This window comes from Geotrypetes seraphini, chromosome 8 (assembly GCF_902459505.1).
Source record: "Geotrypetes seraphini chromosome 8, aGeoSer1.1, whole genome shotgun sequence".
Taxonomy (NCBI): domain Eukaryota; kingdom Metazoa; phylum Chordata; class Amphibia; order Gymnophiona; family Dermophiidae; genus Geotrypetes; species Geotrypetes seraphini.
Genome location: NC_047091.1, coordinates 16,710,362 through 16,722,322, shown reverse-complemented (window position 1 = coordinate 16,722,322; position 11,961 = coordinate 16,710,362). Strand labels below are relative to the sequence as shown.

Below are 11,961 nucleotides of genomic sequence, written 5' to 3'. Positions count from 1 at the left end.
CTTCCCTTTCCCCTCCTTCATCTCTGAGTCTCACAATGTCACTGCTGCAGGGCAGGATTAACCAATAGGCCAAGTAGGCACATGCCTAGGGCCCGAAATGGTCAGGGGGGCCCGTTGAAGGAGGGCATCAACATTGTTTTTTCCAAATAGCGATGGGCCCCTCCAGCATCGATCGGCAACGCGGGCACCACCCCGATCGGCAATACGGCCCCCCAATCGACGGAAAGTAAGAAAAGCAAGCAACGCGGGTAAGAAAGGCAACGAGAACTGTAATTGTGCAAGCGGTGTTGCTTGCCCAAAGCTTCCCTCTGACGCAGCTTCCTGTTTCCGCCTGGGCGCTGGGGGTGGGGGGGGGCAGGGGTCCCAGTGTACTTGTGTGCCTAGGGGCCCTTGATTAATTAATCCTGCCCTGCTGCACTTATTTTTTTAATACATGGGCTTGATATACTGCATTTAGTACAAATGTGTAGCAAAGCAGTTCAGAATAATAAAAACTGAAGGAGAAAAAGGGAGGATATAGAAAGGGATAGAAGGAAGGAGAAGGCCATAGCTTCCTCCTATTATTAACATATCTTTAAACAAGCCTGATATGCCCAGTTTTCTGTATTAGGTATTTTTAATTCTGTTTCATTCTGACTGCTTTTCCAGTTTCTCTCAGCTTTTCCAAATAATGTTGTCTTCTTTTTTTCCCTTGCCTTTTCAGCTACAGTTGCCCTTTTTTCCCTCCTTTTCTACCTTTTGACTATTGTCCTATATGTAGGGCCGATGCAGTTACCTTGTATTAGAGCCATGTACTAAAACTTGGTGCAGTTTCCTAATGCAAATGTAATGCAAACATTTTGCTACCAGTGCTGTAAGCCGGTTTGATCTCTTCCAGAATCTATGTTAGTTTTTTCTGGTGGTCCACGGCATGCCTAAAATCCTTCTCTAGCACCAAAGCTCAAATGAGTCAATCTTCTTTCTGTCTTGTTTCTGTAGTGTCCAGCTTTTGCATTCATAACTGACCACTGAGAAAATGAATGTGTGGACAAGTCTGATCTTTGTTTGGAGTGTTACCTCCTTGCCTTTGAAGACTTTGTCGAGAGTCTTCATTGAAGAGTGACCAAGTGCTATTCTGCGGAGTATTTTCTCCCTGCTAGTTGCTTTTGTTTACAAAAGAGCCCAGCCCAGAAGATTGAAATCCTTTATAACTTATATTCTGTCACCTTCAAGCTCCAAAAATTCATCATTTTCCATGTTCATGGTCTTTGTCTTGTTTATGTTCAGCTCTAATCCCATGTTATGACTTTTGGCTTTGACTTTTCTCAGTAGATACAGCTTGTCTTCTTTGCTGCTGGTTATGAGTGTTGTATCATCTGCATAGCGCAGGTTGTTTATATTTCAGCCATCAACTTTGAAACCAACGCTTTCTTCTTCCAAATCTGCTTTTCTGAAGATGGTTTCACCGTACAGGTTGAACAGATGACGCCACGTTTTATTGGAAACCAATCAGTGTTACCGTATTCCATTCTCACTGCAGCTTCTTGATTTTCATACAGGTTCTTTATCAGCTGAGTTATGTGTTTGGGTATTCCCATTTGCACTAGAGTTCTCCATAGTTTATTGTGATCCACACAGTCAATAGCTTTGCGGTAGTCGATGAAGCAAAGGTAGGGTTTAAAAAAATTTTTTTGCTCTTCTGCGGGTTTTCGGGGGCAGGAGCGATCTTCCCACGTTCCTGCCCCATGCAGATCGCTCACAGGAAATGGCTCGAGAGACTACAGTAACTCAAGGCAGCCATTTCCTGTAAGCGATCTTCACAGGGCAGGAGCGTGGGAAGATCGCTCCTGCCCTGAAAACCCGCTAGACCACCAGGTAAGGCTTAAGGGGGGGGCTTACAAGGCTTAAAATAGCCGGGGGGGGGGGGGGGGAAGCAGGGATTATGGGCAAAACCAGCCCGAATATTATTTGCGGTTTTTTAATATTCGCAGGCCGGCTCTGCCCCTAACCCCCGTGGATACGGAGGGAGAAGTGTAATCTGGAGTTTTTTCGGGTTTTTTTTAGCTTCATCACTAATTAGTTTTGATATCATTCCTGCACCTGCATTTATGTACTGTATTAGATGAACTTATGTCTGTGTTTATTTGTTAGGCTTCCTTTCTATGTTCATATTATTGTAATTGTATAGTGTGTAAACTGTCATGATGTTAAAATTTCTGGAGGTCAATTTGGGGACGAATAAATCTTATTCTTGAGTCATCCATTCCCTTAATTTATGAAGCCATAATTTGTGGTACTTTACTACCCATTAAGCCTACTTTGGATAAATATAAAGAGCCTTCTTTTCTTGATCATGACGGGAATAGCTATCCAAATGGTCACACATAACTGGAAGAGCCACGACAGAATAAATTACACATTTTGGTGGGCAAATGTATGTACCACATATAAATAATGGAGAATGAATGCAGAATGTTTGGGGTTTAGTAGTTCATTTAATAAAGTATGGAGCCCTTTGAATACATTTGTTAACTCACAATAAGGGCCATGTATCATTCCTTTTCTTAGATTTCCTTACACATCCAGAGTGGGTGGGTGGGGGGAGGGAAATGTATTTTGAGGATCTAAATAATTATAATATTGTAATCACATCATATGTCTTATTGTATTAATAATTGGGAGGAGGGTGGGAGAAAATGATTGTTTTATGTATTAATTTTAATTTAATTTACTTCTTATATACCGCTAATAACCGTGAGGTTTCTAAGCGGTTTACAAAAATGATGCATTAAAAGATACAATAGATAAAAATAAATAAGATAGGTACTTGGAAATTTCCCTAACTGTCCCAAAGGCTCACAATCTAACTAAAGTACCTGAAGAAACAATTTATGAAAAGTAAAGATAAAAATATAAAGACAGAGGTAGAGATAGAGATAAATATGAATAGTACAACAAGTAATGTATAAATAACTATTTTACATCCTACAATTGAAAATATTCTAACATCAGCGAATATCAGGATACAATTATGAAAAGGGAATTTTTAGCAGACAGGACATTATAGCTTGCCAGGCCTATGTTTCCAGACAGATTTGCAAGGGCATCAAGCCGCCAAGTGGTAAAAATTAATATCTGAATATTTGAATAAAAAACCTAAAACAAGCTTAAAAAAATATTTGGAGCATTGAGATAAAGCAGCAGATTTCTGCTACTCAGTGGCCATGGATTTGGACTTAGAGAATGCGATGTACAGCGTCAGCATATATGAGACAAACTTGTTTTTTTATTACTTGTATAGTTAATAGTGCATTTTATGTTTAATTAATTGTATTGCACTGTCAAAGTTTGAAAATCAATAAAGATTTATTAAAAAAAAAAAAAAAAAAGCCACGGTGGTGTATCAAGCTAATAAACATAAACATTATTGTTGTAATCTAGAATCAAAGCTACAGTTATAATGATCTGGAAAGGTTTTTTTTATTGTGAGATAAGGAGTATTTACGATATTGCTGTGTAGTTTTCTGTTGTTCCTTTAGTCTGGATAGTTTACATAGAACTAATGCAACAGCATGAACGTTGTTTGCGTTAGGATCGTTAAAGCAGTCTGCGGCCATCAATCCCGAGAGCAGGTTCCGGGTCACGTTCTCGATCCCGGGGCCGGGTTTTCTCGCCTCCCTCCCACCGTGTCCCCGATCCGAGCCCGAGGAGAGGGAGGAGGAGCCGCCGCCGGGCGCCAGGGATGGAAGGTAAAGGGTCCCGAGACTGAGATCAGACCCCGGCAGGGCAGAGTCCGGGAGGAGGGTCCGAGGCCGACCAGCGCCTTTTAAACGTTTATTTTCTGCGCGCGTTAGATCCGAATGTTTGGCCTCCTTTCCCGAGCTCGGACGCTTTCTTGTTTGTCTTCGTCGTCGCCGCCGCGTTAATAACGTCCGATGCAGAGCTGGGGGCCACCGTAGAGGTTACTTTGGCGACCTACTTTGGAGAAGAAAGCAAATTGTTGGGACGGTGTAGCAGCAATGGGGAGGGGAAGGTGGGCCAACGAAGCATTTAAACCTGTAACATAAGGGGGGGGGGGGGCTCCCCCCCCCCAAGGTCCACATCAGACTGCATCTGTGACTGGGGCCTGGGACAGGCTCTGGGGACCAGGGCAGAAATTAAGGAGGTGGCTCTTTTCAATTCCTCTCCTCCCTGCCCCCCCCCCAACCATCCCCAGGTCCACCAAATGCCCTCCCATCCAGCATCCCTCCCTTCATTTTAAAATCTGCTGCTCCATGGGGCCCTTGTGGGCTGGGATGCCCTTCCCCTCTCCCCACTGGGCTCTGAAGTCCCCCCCCCTCACATGTAAAAATAAAAGGAGGGTACCAGTGATTTTCTAACCTCACCCGCAGCCTCCTTGGCACTGTTCATCTGCTGCAGTCCATTCAAGTTGAAACAGGAAGTTGCATCAGAGGGGGGGGGGGGGGACTGGACTACAGCAAATGAACAGCACTGAGGAGGCTGTGGTCAAAGCTAGAGAATCATTGCATTTTTACAGGGGGGGGCGGCGGCTTCAGAACTGAGTGGGGAGAAGGGAAGGGCACCCCAACTCATGGGGGCCCCCTGGAGCTGTAGAGCCCAGGGTAGCGGCCCTGTTTGCCTGCTCCCAACACCGGCCCTGGCTGGGACCCAGGGGGCTCCCAATCCTGCCAGCAGCGGTACCTTTTTCAACTTTGGGCAAGCTTGCGGGCTTTGGTTGCACTGCTGTTTTCCAATGCCAGCCTGCCAAAATGGCAAGCCACAAAGCTGCCTAGTTGGCATTTCTGGGCTGGTGACTTATACTGCCCTGAAAAGCTAGAACACAGTAACTTAAATCTGTGTCAAAACTAAGCTAACCCACCATATGTCCTGTAGTTATTGTATATTTCTTAATATAGAAGCCATTTAATATTTGAATGCAAAACACATCATTTCTTAATAAACTGAAGATATGTTAAAGCCAGAACACAGTACTGTATTAGTTTTTGTTAAGGATTATATCTTGGGGATCTTTGTACAGGAGTTCCTGAATGTCACCCAGTACCCAGGCCAGATTTAGGTATAGAGTATAGACAGTGTAGGTAATGATTTCTGGGCACCAAATTTTCATAGATATCAGAAAATTCAGCTTGGGGCCTGCAAAATCTTCTAGATCCTGCTCTTTATTTGCCTACGGGTGTTCTGTTCCCATGGGAACAGGGTTGGAACGCTTCACACTGCCAGGGCTCTCAAGCCCATCACTGGATTAGCTGGTGGGTGTTGCTGCAGGAGGTGGGGTATGTGTGTGGAAGAGGGAACTGCTGTGGGACACCCGCTGTGCTGGGATTCTAAAGTGAGGATTTGGGTGGGGAATTGTTCAGGTCTTTTGCATCTCTGATAAGTTGGGGTGGGGGACACTTTCCCCCCTCCGGTACTTCCTGTGCCAACACTAGTTTCTTTTTCCATCATCTTTTACCAGGCTCTTAATCCTTTCCCCTACTATTACACAACCTCCCTAACGCACCCAGAATCTGCCACCTTGCTAACCTTCACCACCCCTGCTAGCAAGTCATTTCAGGCCTTGTTTCAACTTTGCTGCTTCCTTAGGCCAACATTAGACCCTCTTCTATGATACAGTCTGGCCTCTTCATGTCCCCAGAGATACAGATACAGAGAGGAAACCAGTGCAAAAAGGAGGTGCTCGTGTTTCTCTATAGATCAATGCCAGCCTTAGGGGCCTGAAAAGGAGGCAGTCACTCAGGATGAGTGCTTATCTGTCTGCTGCCTTCTTCCCATCCCATCGGCCTGTCAGCTTCCAATCTATTAAATAATGCAGAAAAAAGACCATTTAGCCCATGCAGTCTATCCAGTCTGCAGTTTATCTCTGACTGCACTGCATAGACCTGTCTTGCAGAAACTTCACCGGTTGTATAGTACTCCTTCTCCTGACTCCATTTTTGCTTTACTCACTAGCTCTCTATCATTCCGGGTAGATGAGTGAACAAGAAGCCATACCTGATCCACCACTCGGTCCAAGTCCTCAGTTTTGTGGTCACATAAACCAGCTGCTGAATCTAGTGGGGCTGTTTCCAGAACATCCGGCCTATTATGCTCCTCTGGACTTGCTGACCTGGTTTATTTCTGCAGGATTGTATTCTGCTGGTACTTTCCTGGCTGTCCCTTGGCCAACGATACAGCATGTCTTCTGTTTTCTGTTCTTTGTTTGATAACTATAATTGGCTATTCCTTATCGCCCTCCAGACCAGGCCCAGACTGATGGGTTGGAGGGACTAAAGGAAAGCAAATTAGCAGGTAAGACCCGGTTTCTCCTTTATCATTGGCTTGCTTCTTTCAGAATTCGGGGTCTGTGAGCAGGCAGTCCCCGCCTTAACATCCCACTGGAGTGGTGCAACCGCTGCAGTTCTCAGTCTGAGTCTAAAGAAGGGACTGCTCTTAGCTTATGAGTCAGATCTTCCAGTTGCTTATTACCAAAGAGAGACTGATCTCAGTGGTATGCATGCTGTGGGCCAAGGTATTAAACATTTTCCTTACAGACACAGAATGAAATCTAGTTGCACGTAATTAAGGATTTTATTCAGTTATATATTTTCTCACAATTCTGTCCGACACAGTATTTATTTATAGCCTCATAATTTACTTGGTAGATTACGTTAGGAGGTAGAGAGTTGCACAGGGACAGAAATTTCATCCATCCCCAATGGAATCTAACCCACACCCACTAAGATCCATTCCATCTCCACAATTAATCTCCATCCCCACCCATACCAGCAGGAGTCAACATTATTATTTATTTGCTCACGAGCCTTCTGTTTCCTCCCAACTCCAAGAGCATGCTGTGGTTTGGGTTTTTTTGGATGGTATTCACTATCCAACTAATGAGTGGTCGAAGCCTCATTCTGGTGCTCCAGTTGCCTCTCTCTGCATTCCAAGCCTCGTTCTGGAGTCACCAGAGATTTTGACTACAGTACACTCCTGTGGGAATAACACGGCCACCCTTTCCATCCTTGTGGGAATCCTGTGGCAACTTCTTTCATACCATGGGATTACCACAGTCCTCATTCCCGTGCAGCTCGCTATTAGGAGGTTCACTAGTTATGGTAGGTATTTATTTATTGTTCTGATTTAATTAGTTGCAAAATTAAAAAGTGGGAAGCAACAGATATAGAAATATAGAATGAATAATAACCAATACCAATAAAAAAGATACCTCAGTTAATATGATTGAAACAGTATGGTAAAACTATTTGAATACACGTTAAAACCACCCAAATATTTATGTAAACAGCAAATATTACAAAATTAAAACATCAGTAAACCATGCATTATAAAACAACCCTACATGGCCATGTTTCAGCACCTAGTTAGTGCTTGTATCAGGAATATTACTATCAAATGTGAGCAGTCGGTGAAAGGCAGATACCAGCAACTCATAGTGTCCCTATGTCAAGTTACAAAGACAAAAAACCCTGTGTGTATCTTGACCTACAAGGGGAGCAAAAATCTAGTATTTTCCAACATATGCCAACCCATAGGAAGTTAGCATGCCTGTACTGCATTCAAATCCTGTCTCATGAATATTCATTGTGGATATCTTTGAACAACTTGATGGGCTGGGGTTCTTCCAGGACCGTGTTTATGACCTTTTCCCAGGCTTAACCATATGCTGAATGAAAATAAAATATTTTCTCCTTTTTGTTTTAAGTGTGCCGCTATAACTTTGGGAATGGACCATAGTCTTTGTACTTTTTTGATAAACAGTCAATTCGTTTTTACTTGTTCCATTTCATTCAGGGTTTTATAGGCCTCAATGATATATGTCCCCTCAGCTGTCTCTTCTCCAAGCGAAAGAACCCTAACTTCTTTAGTCTTCCTCATATGAGTTATTCCAGTCCATTAATCATTTTGGTCACCGTTCTCTGCACCTTTTCCAGTTCCACTGCTGTATGTCTTTTTTAAGATGCGGCAACCAGACCTGCACACTATACTCAAGGCGCAATCTCGCCACGGAGCGATACAGTATGTATCCTTGATTTCATTTCTCTGCCTTTCCTAATGTTCTGTTTGCTTTTTTGAAATCGCTGCACACTGAGCAGAGGATTTTAACGTATTGTCCATGATGGCATCTTAATCCTTTTCTAGAGTGGTAATTCCTAATGTGGAACATAGCATCATATAACTATAATTTGGGTTATCCTTCCCAAATTGTCCATGTAAGACTCATGGATCTCAAAGTCCCCCCTTGAGGGCCGCAATCCAATTGGGTTTTCAGGATTTCCCCAATGAATATGCATTGAAAGCAGTGCATGCACATCGATCTCATGCATATTCATTGGGGAAATCCTGAAAACCCGACTGGATTGCGGCCCTCAAGGAGGGACTTTCAGATTCAGACCCCTGATGTAAGTGGCAGCATTGCCCATGTCTTCCCATGTGAACGACCCTTAGGCATTTTTACCCTATGGGGGTGCGATTCAGTAAATGGCACCCATAGTTAAGCTTTGGGATGATTCACATTAAGCTAGTACTTTTAAAAGGGTGCTGGTGTAAATGCTGGCCCCCAATTGATGGTAATTGGGTTTGCAGTTGATAGAAATTCTGTAACATTGCACCTAACCTCTAGGAACACTCCTTGATCTAGCCATGCCCCCATTTAAATTGTGAACTATGAAAATTTAGGTTTGTGTTATACAATAGGGCACAGGGCAGGTCTGTGATAACGCCTAATGACTGCTTGTTATGGCCTGATTAATTAGCTTAGGTAAGGATGTGGCATCTGTGCCCAAAATTGCATGCCCATCTCTGGGCACCTATATAGATTCCGGGGTGTGCCGCTTACACTTGCCCTTATAGACTAGCACAGGTGTTTTGCTGCTGCTTCCATGTAGTGTGCTCTTACCTGCTGGTATCCTGACAATGTATGCGCACATGTGATGTTTAAGAGCTGGCGATGTCCCTAGCGAAACTCACTCTCTGGCTCCAGGGATAGTGACTGTCCTGTGGGAAGAGCAGCTTTTAGCAAGCAGAGACAAAATTCAAGCTCCATCTTCTTACCCTCCTCCAGTGGGTCAGACTAAGGGTCCATTTTTCCAGCATCCTGTTTCCAGTAGTGGCCAATCCAGGTTACTGGCAGAGTCCCAAAAAATACTAGATTAATTAAACGGTGCCTTTCCACCAGGTCAACCTTAATAATGGTTTATGGAATTTTCCCTCAGGATATTGTCCAAACCTTTTTTTTTTTCAGAATTTTGCAGACCTCTTATCTCTGATTAATTTATATATTTGGGAGTAATTGACAACTACTGGCTTTCTTTTTCTAAACAAAATTTCTGCTGTGGTTACGAAAAGATTTCACAGCCTGAATCCCACAAAGGAGATGGTTTGGATAGGCTGGAGTGGGCTTCAACGGCAGCTCCAGGAATGGATGGATGGATTATGCCACTGAGTCAAGGCAACACACACAGTGAGGAATCCATGCTGTGATGTTTCATGGCAGAGTACAGGAGTGGTTTCCATTGCCTTCTATGTAGTGTGTGGCTCCACGGTGTTGCTGGTGCCCCAACGTAGGACCCCTCAGCCTACAGCACCTGGTATTCCCAGGTGGTCTCCCATCCAGGTACTAACCAGGCCTAAATCCATTTAGCTTCCAATAGTAAGAGCAGGCCTACTCAGGGCAGCCAGGTTGTAGGCTCTGTGAATGAATAATACCCACTAATTGTTTCTCTCTACCATATCCGCATACATGTGATTTGTGAATATTTACTGTGATGCCATGTTTGTAGTAACAATACCTGCATATTATGAATAGTTTAGATTTCCAACACTATAATATTTGCCTGTGTTAAAAAGAAACAGGGGAATCAGTGGCCAGTGTGGAAACAGGATGCCGGGCTAGATGGAGTATTGGTCTGACCCAGTATGGCTCTTCTTACGTTCTTATCAATTCTGGCTTGCAAGCCTATGTTTCAGATTACTTCAGGGCATGTTTTCATATAAAAAGCTTTGAAAATAGAGTTGAAAAATCAATATATAGCTAGCAGGGTCTTGTGGGCCAGAACCTAAACTAAACTAAACCTTGGGTTTATATACCGCACCATCTCCGCAGATGCAGAGCTCGGCACGGTTTACAGGAAGTGGGATGAGAGAGGAACTCCAGTGGAGGGTTTAAAGATTAGGTGTAAAAGGGTGAGGATGGAGGGAGAGGCCTAAGAGGGGGGGAAGTGTTACAGTTTTGAGAATAGCCAAGCTTTTAGGTGTTGGAGGGGAGGTTCGGAGGTTCGGAGCGGGGAGGTAAGGTTATTCCAGATCTCAGTGATTCTAAAGGGGAGGGTTGACCCAAGTTTGCCTGCATGAGAAATACCTTTTGTGGAAGGGAAGGATAGTTTAAGAGTTTGGGAGGATCTGGAGGAGGTAGGGGTTGGGGAGTTCCAGGATAGAGGGATAACGGCAGGAAGAATGCCATATAGGATCTTGAAGGCTAGGCACGCACATTTGAAGTGGATCCTGGGGATTACTGGGAGCCAATGAAGCTTAGACAGGAGAGGCGAGACGTGATCGAATTTGCTTTTCGCGAAAATAAGCTTAGCCGCGGCGTTCTGAATCCGCTGAAGTCTGTGGAGGCTTTTCTTGGTTAGGCTGAGGTAGATAGAATTGCAATAGTCCAATCTGGAAAGGATGATGGATTGTACTAGGACTGAAAAGTGTTTTTGATGAAAATAGGGTCTGACTTTCCTTAGCATGTGAAGGTTGAAGAAGCATTTTTTTTAACCAAGGATTGGAGATGGTCGTGGAAGGATAGAGAAGAGTCTAAGGTGACACCCAGAACTTTGCTTGAGAACTCGAGCTGTAGTGAGGAGCCAGAGGACAATGGGATGGAGGAGGGTAAATGGTCTAATTTTGGGCCGAGCCAAAGGAGTTTTGTTTTAATACAGTGAGTCCCAAACTGTAGGTCAGGACCCCAAACAGGATCATATTCTTTGGTGGATGGGGGTCCCAGGAACAGGGCTCCTCCCTTTTGACCTTTACTTGACCTATGCACAAGGAGGGATTGGCCTAGTGGTTGGAGCTGCTGCCTCTGCACCCTGAGGTTGTGAGTTCAATCCCAGCCTGCTCCTTGTGACTCTGGGCAAGTCACTTACTCCTCCATCCCCCAAGTACCCCAGTTAAGATTGTGAGCCTGATTACTATTCAGTGAATATTGTTAAACCACTTTGGGTAAATCTCTTCATGAAAAAGGCAATTAATAAATCCAAATAAATAAATAGTATGGACCCTCGTGGGCAAGTTTCCTGTTAGACTGGAAACTCATATAGAGTACTGAGAATCTGTAAGTGACACTGATTCAAAGCCCTGCCCTGAATGCTGCCGCCGTTATCACCACCACCACAGCTGCTACCTTCTTGCTTTGGATGGGTGGGGGAGGAGGAGGAGGGTGAAGACCTCCTATTTTGTGAGTTTCAGTTGTTAAAATGTGGTCCTTTTGGGTCTGCTTTAAGAGTCATGGCTTATCTGCAGTTACTTTTATGTTACTAGGTCACGAAGAGACTATTCTGCTGAAAACAAGAGATAAAAGCATTCCTAGTGAGCATGATTAGCTCTCTGGTCTTGGTAACCAACTTCATTTTTCTCTATCTAGCAGATTCTGATCAGAAAGAAAAGGAAAGCGAAAAGGCAGCTGATTCTCAGGTAATCCTCCAAGCCCAGCTGTGGCTTTAGTCTGAAGTAGCGTGATAATGGCTATACGAGTATGCCAGATGCATTTCCTGGGATGGGTTACGGATAAGCCCCTGTGTGCTCTCTTTGGATTGTTTGACGGTGTCATCTTAAGAAAACTCCATGGGGGAGGGGGGAGATGTCATTTCCATGCCACTCCTTGCATTATATGTTTATTTTATTTTTATCTTCGTAGTGCATCAATGTGGTTTACATATCTTTATTCCCTACCATCTTGCTCTCTTCCAGTTCGGC

The 11,961-nt window shown here is 44.0% G+C and overlaps 1 protein-coding gene across 7 annotated transcripts in view; it reads left to right on the top strand.

The window, feature by feature from the left end:
• Window positions 1-3,580: 3,580 nt before the first annotated feature.
• The window catches only part of SIRT2 (sirtuin 2), a 47,054-nt gene continuing 38,673 nt past the window's right edge, over window positions 3,581-11,961 (top strand). Inside the window, exons 1-2 of one of the 7 annotated variants that reach the window (XM_033955586.1) lie at window positions 3,581-3,728; window positions 11,633-11,679. In XM_033955586.1, the coding sequence (XP_033811477.1) occupies window positions 3,722-3,728; window positions 11,633-11,679 (54 nt within the window). In that variant the 5' untranslated portion in view covers window positions 3,581-3,721. Of the gene's footprint in view, window positions 3,729-3,772; window positions 4,013-6,679; window positions 7,095-11,629; window positions 11,680-11,961 lie in introns of those variants that run through there. The other 6 variants (XM_033955585.1, XM_033955582.1, XM_033955583.1 and 3 more) reach the window with 6 other exon arrangements.